Consider the following 15,089-nt stretch of genomic DNA (forward strand, 5'->3'; position numbering starts at 1 on the left):
CTTGGAAGCAGATTCTAAAATGCAGGAGGAAGAGGCTTTCTCAGAGAGTTAGCTTGGCGAACACCTTGACCAAGAGGAGAAGAACCAACTAAGCATCAAATGCTCAGATCTCGACTGATGGAAACAGTGTGACAACAAATGCATGTGGTTTCAAGCCATAAAGTGTGCTGGAGTTTGTCATGCAGCAAATGATAACTAATACAACCTTCCTCTGCCATTTTATTTTTAACCTATCTTTACCTTCATGTTTAAAGGGGAGTTCTGGCAAACAGTGTATGGTTGGGCCTTGTTTTTTTTTATCCTATATGACAATCCTTTTCCTTGAACTAGTTTTCTCAGGACATTCACATTCAATCTGAGGAACTGACATGGCTGGATTGAAATCCACCACCTTGCTAGTTGTTTTCTACTTCCATCTGTTCTTAGCTTCTCTCTCTCTCTCTCTTTTTTTTTTTTGCCTTCTCTTGGATGAAGCATTTTTTATGCTTTCACTTTATTTCTTCTATTTACTTATTAATTATAGCACCTAAAAAAATCTGTACTGGTTGCCCTAGGGTTTCTGACAAGAACTTTGTAATTCACACCCTTCTTTTTCTACACGGATACATCTCTTTCCTCTGGCTGTCTGCAAGATTTTCTCCATGTTCAGTTTGTAGCAGGTTGAACTAGTGTGATATGCCAAGGTAGGTGTTTGATGTGTTTCTTTTGTTTTCAGCCCTGCTTGGTGTCCTCTGAGCTTCTTGGATTTGTGGATTGGTATCCGTCATTGATCTGGGAAAATTCTCAGCCATTATTTCTTCAATGCTTCTACCTCCCCATTCTGGGATTTCAGTTATGAGTATGTTGGACTGTCTGAGAGGCCTGGCAGCTACTGGATGCTCAGTTCCTCTCCCCTGTGCCTTCTCTCTGTGTTTCAGTTTGAGTAACACCTGCCAGTCTGCCCTCCAAGGTCACTGATTTATGCCTTGGCTGTGTTGAGTGCATCCTCATTTCTGGCATTTCCATTTGACTCTTCCATGGAGTCTCCATCTCTCTGACAAGAGGCCCATCTCATCTCCACCATTAGGGTCTTTGGCACCTTGATCACGATATTTTCATTTTCCTGTCAGAGTCCCAGCGTGCTGCTTTGTTGCATCTGTTCCCTTGAGGGGCAGAAGGGAAAATCCAGGCCGGGCCTGTGTGTCCCTGTCTGGTCTGTCCCTTGGAGACGGTGGAGAAAGAGCTTCGAGAAGGCAGGGGCTCTAACAATGTCCCACCACTCCCGAGGCTCCACTCACCGCTGAGGCACACATGGCCCTCACGGTGCCGCCACTGACCCAACATTCTCTGGCCTCCAGTGACGTCCACCCTGACAGCAAGTACTTGTGTCTCCCCCCACAGGTGCCTGGCTCCCCTTGGATTTGGGGCCAGCTGATGGCGCTACAACCTCAGTTCCCCAATAGGGATGAAATTAAGTCATGAATTTGAAGTGGGTCTGGCCAGTTGTCAGGGGAGCCACACTCTGCATGCTTCTCTGCGCCTCTGAGGAAGGAACCTAGACACACAATGGGAAACGAGACTCCGTGGTTCTCGGACGCCCTGCTGAAAAGGGCCCTGAGGCAGTAGGCACAGCTCAGAGGCCCCCGGAACATGTGGAGTAAGAGAGCGTACGTAGCGCTCAACATGTACAAATGGGCCCCACTTTGCACCCCCTTGCTGGGGCCACACAGAAGACACAACAAGATGGCCATGCTCTCAGGTGCAGCCTGATAGCCATGCTGGTGCCACAATGTCCTGTCCCCAGGCAGGGACCCATCAGCTATAGGAATAGCACCCACTGGCGGTCAGCAGGCTGTGCACCTGTGCAGAGTAGAAGGATGACACACACAGAGACCTGCTGGCTTAGGCCCCTCCTTCTCGCCAGGGCAGGGCGTGGGGGTGGCATCAGGCCCGGCACCTGCTCCTGTGCTCTACCTGTTCCCGACGTCTCTGTTGTCCCATCAAAGCCCATTCCTTCGGAGGGAAGGAAACCACCCCAGCCCCACCCAAGTCCTCATTAAGATTAAGCCCAGGGCAAGGTTCATGCTGGGTACGACTCCTCAGATCTGGACACCGAAAGTCCCTCTCTGCAGGGGACAGACAAAATGCGCACAGTGGACATGCAATGCCTCTGGCTGGTGAAGGGAGTAGTCCCTGAGGGGGACAGAGCTGGTCGCAGCCACGAGGACTTGCTTCCTTTAAACTGCCCAGAGAAAGCCTGCTCCCAGCTGGTGTGAGCAACGTGGAAACCGAGTGCTTCACAGGATGAGGACCTTACATGTGCATGGCATCAGATGGTCCAGAGCACTTTCATGCATGGCATCTACCAAACCCATGCAGAGGGCAGGGCAGGGCCCAGAGGAGCTGTCCCACTGCCCAGTGAGTGCCTGCTGGGAAGCCTGGTGTGTAGGTGCTGCGCAGGGCGCTACCCACGCACAGCTCAGGGGACCACAGTGGGAGTCCCCACTGGAGCCAACAGCAGCACTTCTTTGCTGGGTCCCTGTGGGCGCGGGTCTGGGCCAAGGCGGTGCTGACCCACACCGTGAGGGGCCTGCCATGTGTTGGCACTAAGCCCAGAGGCCCTGGCCACAGTGACAATGTACCCAACACAGCACAGGCAGTGTCACATCCCCACAGAGTGACACATGGTACCTTTTGTGGGATGGCCAAATACCCGGTGGACAGCGCTTCATACTGAACATGTACACAGCAGCCTCCGCAGTGCTGAAGAGCCGGCAAAAGCACAGGAAGGAGCAGACAGCCACGGCTGAGGCGGCTCTCCCGTCCTAGGACAAAGGACACAGGCTCGCTCACATCCTCTCACACACAGCGGGATGAGGACTCTTAGGTCCCATGAACTTCCACCTACCATGTCACTAAGTGAATGATGTAAAGCTGGTCCTGATTTGGGGACACGTTTAGGAGCTCACACAGAAGGCCTGGTGAGGGAGGACTCAGAGGCCAACGAGAACGCAGGCTCCTGAACAGGCAACATGCAGGCCACTTCTCCAGCAGCCCTGCCCACACTGCAGCCCCACTGAACCCTCTTTACCGTCACTCCTGGTGTGACTTTTATCACCACCACCACAATGGCGGCAGCTAAATGCCAAGTGTGTTTTCCAGGCAGGCTCCACCCTGTGTGAGGCTAACGAACCTCTAACCCTGACTCTGTGGACAGGGGAGCTGGAGGTGAGGACTCAGCAGTCACATCAAAGGAGGGACCGGGAGAGGTCCCGACAGGCAGAGTGGCCTCAGCGCTGGGCTGTGCAGGTCCAGGCCAGGCAAAGACCAGGAAGGCCCTGAGGAGACCCTCAAGAGTGGTACATCCCACTAGGAGGGGTGGGGAACCACCAGACCCAAAGCTTCCTACATGTAGGGACTTCTCTCTGGCTACATTTTCTTCTCTGCCATGCCCCCAAGGTTAAAAATAGTACCTAATGAGTAATTGGGGCTCGGGTTTTGTTCAATAAATACATGAAACTATACACTTCAATGAAAAAGGGAGAGACAGAGCGGTGACTCTTATACTCACCACGCAGTGCACAACGCAGACGTTTTTGTGGTCCTGCCTGAGCCAGGAGTGCATGTTCCTGCAAATGTCGTACAGGTTGCGGAGGTTTGGTGCCCGTCTGGCTGCCCAGCCGCACTCAGAGACCTGCAAAGAGAGGGCCCTGCTCAGCTGGGTACTGCGCCAGCATGAAGCCGGCTGTGGGGAGCCCGCCCTGTCCTCTGTGCACGTGACGGACAGACGTCACAATGAGGTGTCCTGGGACCCTGCTGTGCCTCCCTTCTGTGCTACGGTGCTTGTGTGCCAGGGCTGTTGCTGCCTTTGAAAGAAGAACTCAATCTATCCTTTCCTGTGCCTTGTGTCAGTTTAAACACCATGCAAAGTATCTCGTGTCTGGAATATTTTACCAAGAAAACTGTGTAACCTCATGCCCCCTCTGGAGGGTGAGAAGCAGTGGGCAGGCAGGAGGACACCTTGGATTTTTTTGTCAAAGAGTATTTTATTTTTATTTAGAGATGGGGTCTTGCTATGTTGCCCAGGTTGGCCTCAAACCCCTGGGCTCAAGTGATCCTCCCACCTCAGCATCCTGAGTAGCTGAGACCACAGGGCGCACCCCTGTGTCTGGCCAAACAGTTCTTTCAATGGACAGAATCAGCTCTGCCAGCCTCTCTCTCTGTTTATGCTTTGGGCCTTCGCTCAGGACACGCCCCACCTATCTCCTGCCCCAGCGCCTCTCCAGCCCTACTGCCTCTGTGAGAGCCCCGCCCTGGCCCCACCCACTGCTGGCTGCTGGACAAGGTCGAAGGTCAATCTAGTGCTGCAACTAAGTGGAGGACAACCACAAAACCTGCGCTAACGCAGTGACAACAATCGCCAAAGTCACACCCAGACAAAACTGGGGGCCACTCACTCGGTTGTGAAACTTAGACTGCCGATACGTCCTCGGGGACAGGTTGTAGACAGCATAGTGTCCTGGATGCTTGGAGTCTAGAAACAACCGCACGTCTTCTATGTTATTTTTGATTGCCGACTCCACACCTTCTGCTGGGAACGACATCACTGGAACAGAGCAGGGCTGTGTCAGCCACTGTGGGGTGACCACTGTCCCTAGAAGGCTATGCTCGCCTCCCAGCTCGGCTGCCTACCTAAGGGCCCCACTGCTCCTGGCACCTGTCTGGGCAGTTTCACCAGCCACTGTCCAGACAGCTGGCCACTATCAGGCCCTCCCCACCCTCCTGGACGCCCGGCCTGGGCTGACCAGGGAGGACAGATCCACCCACACGCCTGTCAGCTGGTTGCCAGGACTCCCGGAGAGAGCTTTCTAGATGGGAAGTCCTGCCTAGAGAGGCTGGTGCTCAGCTGTCTCCAAGCCTCAGGATGAGCTCTCCTGACTTTTGGCCTGGAGACCAAAGCTAGACGTGCACAGCCTCGCAGCATTCCCTGCGAGAGCTTACAGTTCGAGAAGGTGCAAGACCAGGGCAAAAGCTGTGCCAACCACTGGATACAGGCCTGGGATGATGCCAGGGCTACTTTGTGGGCAGACTCGTGGCTGCCCAGGAAGCTGGAGAAGAGACATCTCTGCCGTCCCTGTGGCCACCCCTCCTAGCTCCCTGACAGATGCATGGTAGGGCCGCACTAGAGGCAGCAGTGCTACGAGCTGCTCTCACACAGGGACAAGAGCGTGTCCTACGATGTAACCTGGCAAACGTACCAGCAATTCTGGATGTGATGTAGGATATGTCCAGATCACCCTTGGCATAACTGGAAATAAAAAGAGCACTGGGTTATCATAGGAAACACTCAAACAGTTAAGTTACAAGGGCTTAAACCAGAGCCCCAGTCCTGGGAAAGCCACGGAGGGTCTCACTGTTTAGGCTGTATTCCATGAGGAAGGTGCACACACACATGTGTGCACATGCATGTATCATGTGGAGCTGATGTCCACATCAGAAGTGGAGATCATAACCTGTGAGTGGTGGAGAGATGGACCCAACAGGAAGGTTTCTAACTGTCCTCTGCTATTCTCAAGTTTGCTCCACAGGGCACACCAAGGGCTAGTCTGGAGGACAGATGGTGACACAGGTGGCGGGGACAGGTGAAGAGCAGAAGGTGCTGTGTGTGGTCGGCAGCTTGAGGACAGTGCCCCAAGTGGTCACTGCTCCGCCCTCCTCTTGAGGAGGGAACCCAGCAGACACCATCAGAAGACAGGATGGGGCCAAGTGGTAGAGACGCCCATGCTGTGGCCACGGCCAACAATCTATCAACTAAGTGTCCCCTAACTTGATCCATAAAATCAGTAAGACACAGCTCAAAACCCTACATGATGATATAGGGAATTTGACAAGTTTATTCTAAAATTAATTTGAAGAAAAAGCTGTGCAAGAACAGGCAAGACATTCTTGGGAAGCAAGGTACAGAGGGAGGCTGGCCTCTCCCGCCAGTGAGCAGGAAGCTGTAGGACTGAAAACTCTCCCAGAGACAGAACCAGAAGCGGCTACAGCTTGGCCATCAGCACAAGAGCTTTTCCCACCAAAGCACACGAGAGTCAACAACAACAATAAAAATCCCACAAATAAGGTCAACAAGGATTTTAAGTCCCAAGCATACACAATAAAAACGCTAAAAGAAAATATAGGCCAGGTGTGATAGTTTGTGTCTGTAGACCCAGCACTCTGGGAGGCCGAGGTGGGAGGATCACTTAAGGCCAGGAGTTCAAGACCAGCCTCAGGAAAGCAAGACCCCCCGTCTCTACTAAAAATAGAAAGAAATTAGCCGGACAACTAAAAATCTATATAGAAAAAATTAGCTGGGCATGGTGGCGCATGCCTGTAGTCCCAGCTACTCGGGAGGCTAAGGCAGAAGGATCGCTTGAGTCCAGGAGTTTGAGGTTGCTATGAGCTGGGATGACACCATGGCACTCTAGCCCGGGCAACAGAGTGAGACTCTGTCTCAAAAAAAAAAAAAAAAAAAAAGGCCAGGAGTTTGAGACCAGCCTGGGCAACATAACCAGACCCTAAAAAATTTTTTTTAATTAGCCTGCTGTGATGGCATGCCTGCAGTCCCAGCTACTCAGAAGGCTGAGGTGAGAGGATCACTTGAGCTCAGGAGTTTGAGGAGTTAGAGGATGTAGTGAGCTCTGATGACGCCACTGCCCTCCAGCCCAGGTGACAGACTGAGACCCTGTCTCTATAAAATGAAAAAGAAAATATATTTAAACATTTAAAAAACTTGTTTATATCTACTTAAATGCTAGCTTCAGATACAGAGGCTTCCTAAACGAGACAACAAACGGAAGACACACAGGCAAGTACAGGTAAATCTGATACTTCAATTTAAATTGTCTCTAGGATGAGACATTAAAAAAGAAACAAACAATACCCCAATACAAAGTATTTGCTATATTTTTTTTCACAAAACGAATTAATACATAGAACATATCTAAATTATCAGTAAGAAACACAAAAAAGCCCAAGAGTAAAAAGAGCAAAAGATGAGAACAAGCAAATCCCTGGACAGTTGTGGCGCAGGGCCCACCAGCAGGACCTGCCAGGCCAGCAGAGGTGGCCTACCCCACACACTGGGCAAGGGCCCCTCAGCATCCCAGGGTACCACGGTGAGCAAAGCGTGATGACTCACATTATGGGAAGGCGGGCACTGCGTGCAGTTTCGAGGATCTGTAATATCTCACCCCACACAAGGTGGGGGCACCACATGGGGCTGGCTGTGTTGGCTCCTGGCATGTGTACAAGGGGAACGCAGACGTTAGGTCTGTACTTGACACAGGCAGGAAAGAATGAGACTCAGGGTTCAGGCCCATGGCCCTGGCTTGTGGGACAGAGAGTAGCCAGAGGCAGTGGTGTGCTGAGGGAGCACCAGGAAAACGATAAATTCATTGTTGCTTCTAAATCAACACATGTGTTTACAGAGCCTCGTCCACCTTAAGCACGAGATTCGAATAGAGGCAGATCATGCCAGCAGGCCTGACTGCTCATTCTTGGGGAGGGATGGCTGCAATGCTGACCCTGGGCCAGCATCAGGGGGATTTCGGGAGGGTCCCCACCATCCCTGGAACTGATGAGTCCGATGAGTGCCAGAAGAGCTACCTACGGGCCCTGCTGCAAGGGCCCCAGGGCTCCTTGCAGATGGCACCCCCAGCACCCTCACAGCTCGCTGTTGGGAACAACACGTGTGGGGAGACACCTGAGGGAGGACCCTGAAGACACACCAGGCTCCCCTGGACTCACCCCGTGTACCCTCTTCCCTCTGCTGCCTGTGCTGTGTCCTTTCCCTGGAATAGACTGTGGCAGTAGCTACAAGTCCTTCTGGCAAATCACCCAACCTGGGGTGCCAGCGGGGACCCTGACGCACGTCTTTCCTCTCCCTGTCTGTCTCTACTCTGATCACAACACTGAACAGTCTCCCAGCCTCCCGGGTCTCCTCTGGCCCTAGCTCGTTTAGATTAATACTTGTTTTTAAACTAATTTTATTTTTCATCATGTAAGACATTGCCATAGTTTTAGAGCAAAACTCATGAAATCAGATAAATTCAGGAACAAACCACTGTCCTGCCTCTGCCCCCATAGGTCGTTATTTACGTTTGCTTGTTCACCCAGAGCTCTGCTCTGGTGAACACACACACACACACACACACACACACACACACACACACACACACACACACACACGCATACGTGCACACTTGGCCTAACCCATCTCCATCGTGCCCCTGAGGGAACCAGCCCCTCTGCCTTGGGGCTCTCGGACCTCATTCACCTTCTGCCACCTCACTTCCCCACCTCTCTTGGCCACCAGTCTTGGACACCACACTGCAGGCCCAGGGCTCAGCTCTCCTGCTGCCCACTTGACTTGATGACGTCTCAGTCTAGGCTTAATTTCCATTTCTCTTTTCCAGAGTGAGGTCAAGCAGCTGCTCGCACACTCGGGAATCATCTGTTCACTGCCATTTGGGGGCTGCAACTCAGGAGTCCCTGGTCCTGAATCCACAAGGACACAACATAGAACTATGTGACCTTCCCAGATGGACACCACATCCGGGTCAGGATGATGTGGGGGCCAAGATAAAGACAGGCTGGACCTGGACACAGACACAGCACTGCAGCCACGGGACCATCGTGCCCTGCCCTGCTGGGGTCGTGCCATCCGTGGCTCCAGCCGGTGGGGAGAAGGGCATTCTGAAGCACACACAGAACGCCCCACAGCTCAGCCCCATCACCACCTCACACCTTTGTCCTGAGATGTGAGCAGGTAAGCACCAGGCCCTCGCCTCTGCACAGTCCACACCCAGCCCTGCTGGCATTTCATGCCCAGAAACAGCAGCCAGGACCCTGAGGAGCCACAGCCCCAAGCCCAGCAGACGGAGGGCTGGGCACGGAACCCAGGGGAGCTTCCTTTGATCTTCCCTCAGCTATGAGGTAGGCAGTAGGGGCCCAGAGGTGCACGCTCACACCCTGTGCCAGGGACACACAAAACACGCCCAAGACCAAGTTTCTTCTCATCACAAAAGGTCACGTGAGGGACAAAGTGCATAGTGTGACAGATGACATACATACAGCCCAACGTGCAGCACACATGGTCACATATGTGTAAGGCTGGTGGCAGGAATCCCTCCCTTTCCTAATGAAAAAAGAAGAAGCCCCTCCTATTCCTCAATACCCGCCCTAAAACTGAAACAAAGAAATTCCTCACTCTTCGCGCCAAAATTTTCCCTCTGGAAAAACTCCCATCCCCCAGCCCTAAAACATATATAAGCCCACTGAGACTTCTGGGCGGGGTGACTTCTCTGGTCCACTCCTGGGACTGTGAAGCTCGCCCCGGGTCCCTCTCTTGGGAGCCCTCACCCAGGAGCACCCCAATAAAGCCTCTTTACTTTTCCTTTCAACTCTGCTCATCTTTCTTTCTCTGGAGCCGGCCACTCCAAAAAACCTTACATTTGGTGCCGAAACCCGGGAGGGACATTTGGCTGTGCCGGCCCGCTCTGGGGCCTTGGCTGCACCACCCCCTTCCGTGAACTCTCACGTTCCGGACTGGGACCTCCGCTGACTGCCTTCGAGTCCCTGATTGACGACCTCGGCCTGGGTGAGTCACCCCGTGTTATCCCAACCTGGATACCCCAGGAGCCTCTGTTCCCTCCGGGAAGCTGTTCCCTGTCCATTAAACCGTGGGCCCATGTCGGAGGCTCCCCCATTCCAGGGGCTGAGGCTATTTGGGGACGCCTGAATTCCTCTCACCCCTTTCCGTGCCGGCACTCTAGTCTCGGGCGGAGACGTCCCCCCAGGCTTTCGCTGCCTCCATAGCCAGGAAGCTGTTCCTGGCTGTTTCCCCATCCGGGTTGAGGCGACATGGGTGACCAAAATTCCCCGCGAGACACCCCTGGGGTGTCTGCTGGCCAATCTGAAGGCCCTGGATTTAGACATCTGGCCCAAACGCTTCATTCTTTACTACAATACTGCCTGGCCAATATATAAATTGGACAATGGCTCCCAATGGCCTAAAAATGAGACTTTTGATTTCAATATTCTACAAGACCTTGATAACTTTTGTCGCAGAAATGACAAATGGTCGGAGATCCCGTATGTCCAAGCCTTTTTCTGTTTGCGCTCCCGTCCTTCTCTCTGTCTGACCTGCCACCCCCCACACAAGTCCTCCTTATACTAGGTCCCCCACCCCCCTCCGCCTCTTCTCCCTCTAACTCTCCACCGGGCGTCTCTTCAGACGCCCCTTCTGCTTTCTCCGATCCACCCGACTCTCTCAGCCCTCCCCCCACTCCAAAAAAACCTTACAATATGTACTCACACACGCTCACAGCACACTCACATTTCCACACAGACACATGTTCATAAGCATATTCATACACTTGCACATGTGCACACACACTCAAGCATACACATATGTTCACACATGCACATACACATGTCCACACTCTCAGAAACATATACAAGTACACACACGTCTGCTTGGTGCTGTGGACGCTTGCAGGACAAAATAAGGATCATAACACAAAAGAAAGAACAAAGATAGGGCCGAAAGATCTAACCAACTATAGAAGGGACGTGGTGGCCACAAATGGCCAATGCCCTCAAGCTGGAGTGGCAGCTGCACTAGGCAACCAGGGCCAGCAAGGGCTCCCCAGGCACCCCCCGGCACTCAGCCACTTCAGAAGAGTCAGCAGAGAGACCCCAACGACACAGAGGGGGCTGTGTTCTGGAACATTCCACAGTGGTCGATGAGCAGTGCCAGGGGCTGCAGGCTGATGTCAGGGATGGGAGGCCCCCCACCTGCACACATGTGCACTCTCCTCATATGGTCCCAACCACAGTGTGACCACATAACCACACACTCAAACCCACCTTGTTCAAAGTCTGAACAGTGAGAAGTTTAACTGACCATACAGGGAGGTGCTGCTGTGCCCAGCCGCTTCACCCGCTACACGCCAAAACAGATAGACAGCCCCACACAAGGGGCGCTGCCACAGCAAGAACCATGCCAAGCCAAGTGCTGCCTGAGGCCGGGTCTCCAGGTCTCTCTCTGCACTGCAGGGCCATGCAAGACGGCTGATGGAAAGGGACCTGCCCAGCTCCACAGAGCACTGGACACATTCCACACCTTGGGACAAAGGGGATGTTGTCCCACTGCCTCCAGGGATCCTGTGTGGCTTTTCCACGGCAGGGGTGGGAAGCAGGGGCCTGAGGGTCTGGGCTATAGCCTGGACAGAGAGCCCAGCAGACACACAGCCCGGGTGCCTCACACTTACTTAGCAACGGATTGTATGACCTTGGAGGACGTGTCCTTGATGTTGGTGAAGAGTCGTTCTGTGCCGCCCCGCAAAATGTCAAGGAACCCGCCATAGGGCTGGTCATACTCCGTCAGAGCCAGGCCTGCAGGGAGAGACGGTCTTAGCTGGCCATGGGCGCACACAGTCCCACGACATCTGATGTGCAGTGTAGAGCAGAGAGCACCAGCCCCCCTTGGCACCGGTGTGTCTGCCTTTTCAGAGATCCAGGGAAGTAGCTGCTCTGGGCACCTCAGACATGGCTTCAGGCTGAAACTTTGTCTTTCTGTGGGCATGGGAAGCCAGCCTCAGGGCTGCAACTTGAGGCTGCCACTGACTGCCCTTGACATGAACACAGTGGTGGCCGATAAAGTAGACCCTGAAACCACAGGGTCCCTGGAGTGAGGGCATCAAGGCAGCTTTGGCAGAAGTTTGTATAAACAGAGAATGCCTGCCCATTGCCTCATGTGCAGACAGGACACAGAGGCCTGGGAAGACTCAAGTGTCCCAAAGAACTCAGCCCCTTCAGAACTCTCTCTCCCTGCAGCTAGTGGAGGCCACATCCGCCACTGCATGTGCCAGGGCTTGGCTGGCCCACTGCTGGGGCTGGGCCCCTCCCCGGGAAACAGGTGAAAAAAGACCCAGGTGGGCCCTTCTACACTCGAATGGGGACACGGGGACAACATCAGGAGGGTCTTGGCCCAGTCAGCCAGTGCCTCTCAAGGCCATGTCCTGGCTGTTCTGCTCTGGTCAGGGCCCCGGTGGCTACACTGGGAACCTTCCAGAGTGCCTCCCGGCACACAGCCCCAAGAGCATGCGCCATCCCTGCCCCAGAGCCTTCCGAGCTCCCCACAGGCTGAGGCCCCTCCAGGGACACTCAGGCCCATCACTGGTGCCACCTGTATGAGGTGGAAGGCTAGGAAGACTACTCAGCCATTAGGGACCCACCCAAACCACTGGCACCCTCTCCCCAGTCCCACTGAGCCCCCATTCCCATGTAAGTCCCCGCCAGCTCCCCCAAGTCCCTTCCCTGTCTCAGCCCCTCCCCTGAATGAGCTCCACCCCCATCTGGGCCCCACTCTATCTGCGTTCTTCCCCCATCTGAGTCCCCTCCTTGTCTGAACCCCACTCCTGCTGAGCCCCTGCCCCCCAGTCTGAGCACCCTCCCCTACCTGAGCCCCAGCTACCTGATTCCTGCCCTCCAACCCCCCAGCTCTCCCCTCTCCCAGGCACCCCTAACATGCTATGATCTCAGAGTCACTGCCTATTGCAGTAAAGGGTTAACCCTGCCAAAGCAGACCTGGCCCTTTGTCCCCAACTCCTAGGAGGGAACCTGGAGTGTCCCCCCAGGAGGGGCTTTAGGCTCTGCCAGACAGTCAACAACACAATGTGGTGTGATGGAGTCCTGGGCCACTGGGATCAGCTTGACTGCAGAGGGGCAGGGGACTGAGGGCCCAGACCTGCATGCCTGACCTCAAGAAACACCCTGGATGCTGGAGCACAGGCCCACCTCCCTGGTGGCGATGCCCCGAACACTGTTGCCCAGTGCTGCTGCACACCATGCCCTGGGCAAGGACACCTGGATCCTGCCCCACATCTCTTCCCTCAGTTGGTTTCTGTCTGAACCCTTCCCCTGTCCTGAACTGCATGGGGACACCAGCTTTGCTGAGCTCTCTGAGTCCCAGTGAACTGCTACAGCTCCCAGGCTGAGAGGCCCAAGAAAGCAGGACTGTGGGGCTGGGCCCCCCTGGGGGGTGGGACAACATACCCACCTCCACTGTAGCTGCTGCTGGCAGGGCCTCCAGGCAGGGGTGGCCCTCGGGACAGCACGGCATTCCCATGGCTTCCATTCTGCTCCAGGAGCTGTGACGATTAAAATCAGAGAAGTCGATTCCTGAATGGACCTTGGCAAGAATCAGAGCTACAGTTCCCACCCGCCCAGGTCAGGGAGAGAGCACGCAGCACCTGCACCCCACAGCCTGTCCTCTCTACCTGGTTCATTGTAAAGTGCAAGGGAAGGATTTCCCACAAGTCTAAATAGTCAACCTGACCCACAGGGTAGGTCACATACAGATAAACCTACACAGGCAACCCATGAGAGACTCAGTGTGTCTGCCTCACAGCTTCCTCTGTCCTGGTCCGACACCTCAGACCTGCAGGCTACAGGCTCTGTCCCTCTTCCTCTGTCCATTCCTTCCCAATCTGTTCAACCATCATAAGCAGACTCGGCGCCCCCAAGTCCTGGAGTGCTCTCTCATCTCAGGGCCCAGGCTCAGGGGACCATGTGGCTTGCAGCCTCTTTGGGAGGCGGGGGTGGGGCGAGGCCAGAAACAATAGTATTTTTTACCTCTCCTTGAGTTCAGCCCCACTGAGGACTGGGTGTTTTGTGGTGGGCTCGGGCAGGGGTTTGATGTTTGCCCCCCAGGTTCTCATCTAGAAGCGCTAAGAGCAGAGTGCTCAGGCGCAGCTGACCAGGCCTGCGTCTGTGCAGCAGCACCGCCTGCCCCACAGCAGCCCTGCACGCCCAGTGTTCCTCTGCAACCTCTGGGGAGAGTCAGCAGATGTTTTCTGTGAAGGGCCAGAGAGCAGATGGGATGTGGCAGACACCAGCCTGCCCTGCTGCAGAGCAAAGCGACTGGAGCTCCCTCCCTCCCCACCTCCATTTTCTCTGAAAGGGACCCCCCCACCCCACCCTTGCCCCCAGGGCAGCTCCTTGACAGGTCTCCAACATCAATTCTCCAACTGCAAAGTACCTGGCACCTTAACATGCTTCTGGTTCCCAGGCTGGGCACTCCCTCCACTGCAACCCCCAGAGACCTCGGCCAGCAGAGGGAGGCACCCCCCGAACATGCACACTTTGCCCCTGCAGCCCCCGGCTCCCAGGCCTGTGTATCCACTGCCACCCCAAAAGGAACTGCAAACCCTCAACTCACCCCAAACCGACCTCCTCTCACAGGGTCCCCTGTCCGCAGATGAGGACTCAGGTCAGCAACTTTGACCTTTCCCTCCTAAGCCCTATATCCACCCCTCGGCAACAGTAGAGCCAGCCCCTCACAACTAGCTCCATGCCAAGCGCCCTGGAAAGTCCTGTGTCTAGCTACAATGGAGTGAAAGGATCCAGCTGAAAAGTGCCTGAGATATAGGAATTGAGAGTCTGTGTCACTGAGCAAGGGTCTCCTGGCAGAGGCGCCTAACCCCACTGGGGAGATGAACAGCAACAAGGAAGCCAGGCAGCTGGAATTTACTGACAGAGTAACAGATTGGAGGGCCATGGGGCAGGGGGGCGCTTGTTTGCAGGGGGGACTCTGCAGGCCTTTGGGGCCCTGCAAGTCCTCACCTGAGCCCTGGGCCATGTGCACGAGTGGTGGTGGCTGGGGGGAGCCCAAAGACACTCAGAGACCCCACCTGCTCCCCATGGGTATGGGCCAGACCTCAAGCCTGCTTCTGACCACAGGAATCTGGTAAAGGTGATCGTCCACCCGCCCTTGGCCTGGTCAGAAAGACTGGGAGGGCGTCTTCTGGCCATGTTGCACTGATGCTTTCCTGGCCCACCACTTTCACAGAGCACGCAGATGTGTGGGGCCTCAGTCTAACAGCCTGCCAGGCCCTGAATGCCACCAGCAGCCATGGGAGCCTGGAAGTGGACCCTTCCCAGGCCAAGCCTTGAGATAGCCACAGCCCAGAGACCTCGAAGTACAGGACCAGCTGACACATGCTGGGATGCTTGTCCACCAGATTGTGAGACACAAAAATAACTCACACTCCATCCAAAGT

General features: G+C 54.6%; 1 protein-coding gene across 8 annotated transcripts in view; it reads right to left on the bottom strand.

The window, feature by feature from the left end:
- Positions 1-15,089, bottom strand: part of GAK (cyclin G associated kinase) — a 69,585-nt gene that overhangs the window by 28,333 nt on the left and 26,163 nt on the right. For all 8 annotated transcript variants that reach the window (XM_045528296.1, XM_045528289.1, XM_045528290.1 and 5 more), the window contains 6 exons: positions 13,088-13,178; positions 11,298-11,421; positions 5,238-5,287; positions 4,437-4,585; positions 3,551-3,673; positions 2,671-2,804 (listed from right to left, as the gene is read on the bottom strand). In XM_045528296.1, coding sequence (XP_045384252.1) covers positions 2,671-2,804; positions 3,551-3,673; positions 4,437-4,585; positions 5,238-5,287; positions 11,298-11,421; positions 13,088-13,178 — 671 coding nt within the window. The remainder of the gene's footprint in view (positions 1-2,670; positions 2,805-3,550; positions 3,674-4,436; positions 4,586-5,237; positions 5,288-11,297; positions 11,422-13,087; positions 13,179-15,089) is intronic.

This window comes from Lemur catta, chromosome 17 (assembly GCF_020740605.2).
Source record: "Lemur catta isolate mLemCat1 chromosome 17, mLemCat1.pri, whole genome shotgun sequence".
Lineage (NCBI taxonomy): Eukaryota > Metazoa > Chordata > Mammalia > Primates > Lemuridae > Lemur > Lemur catta.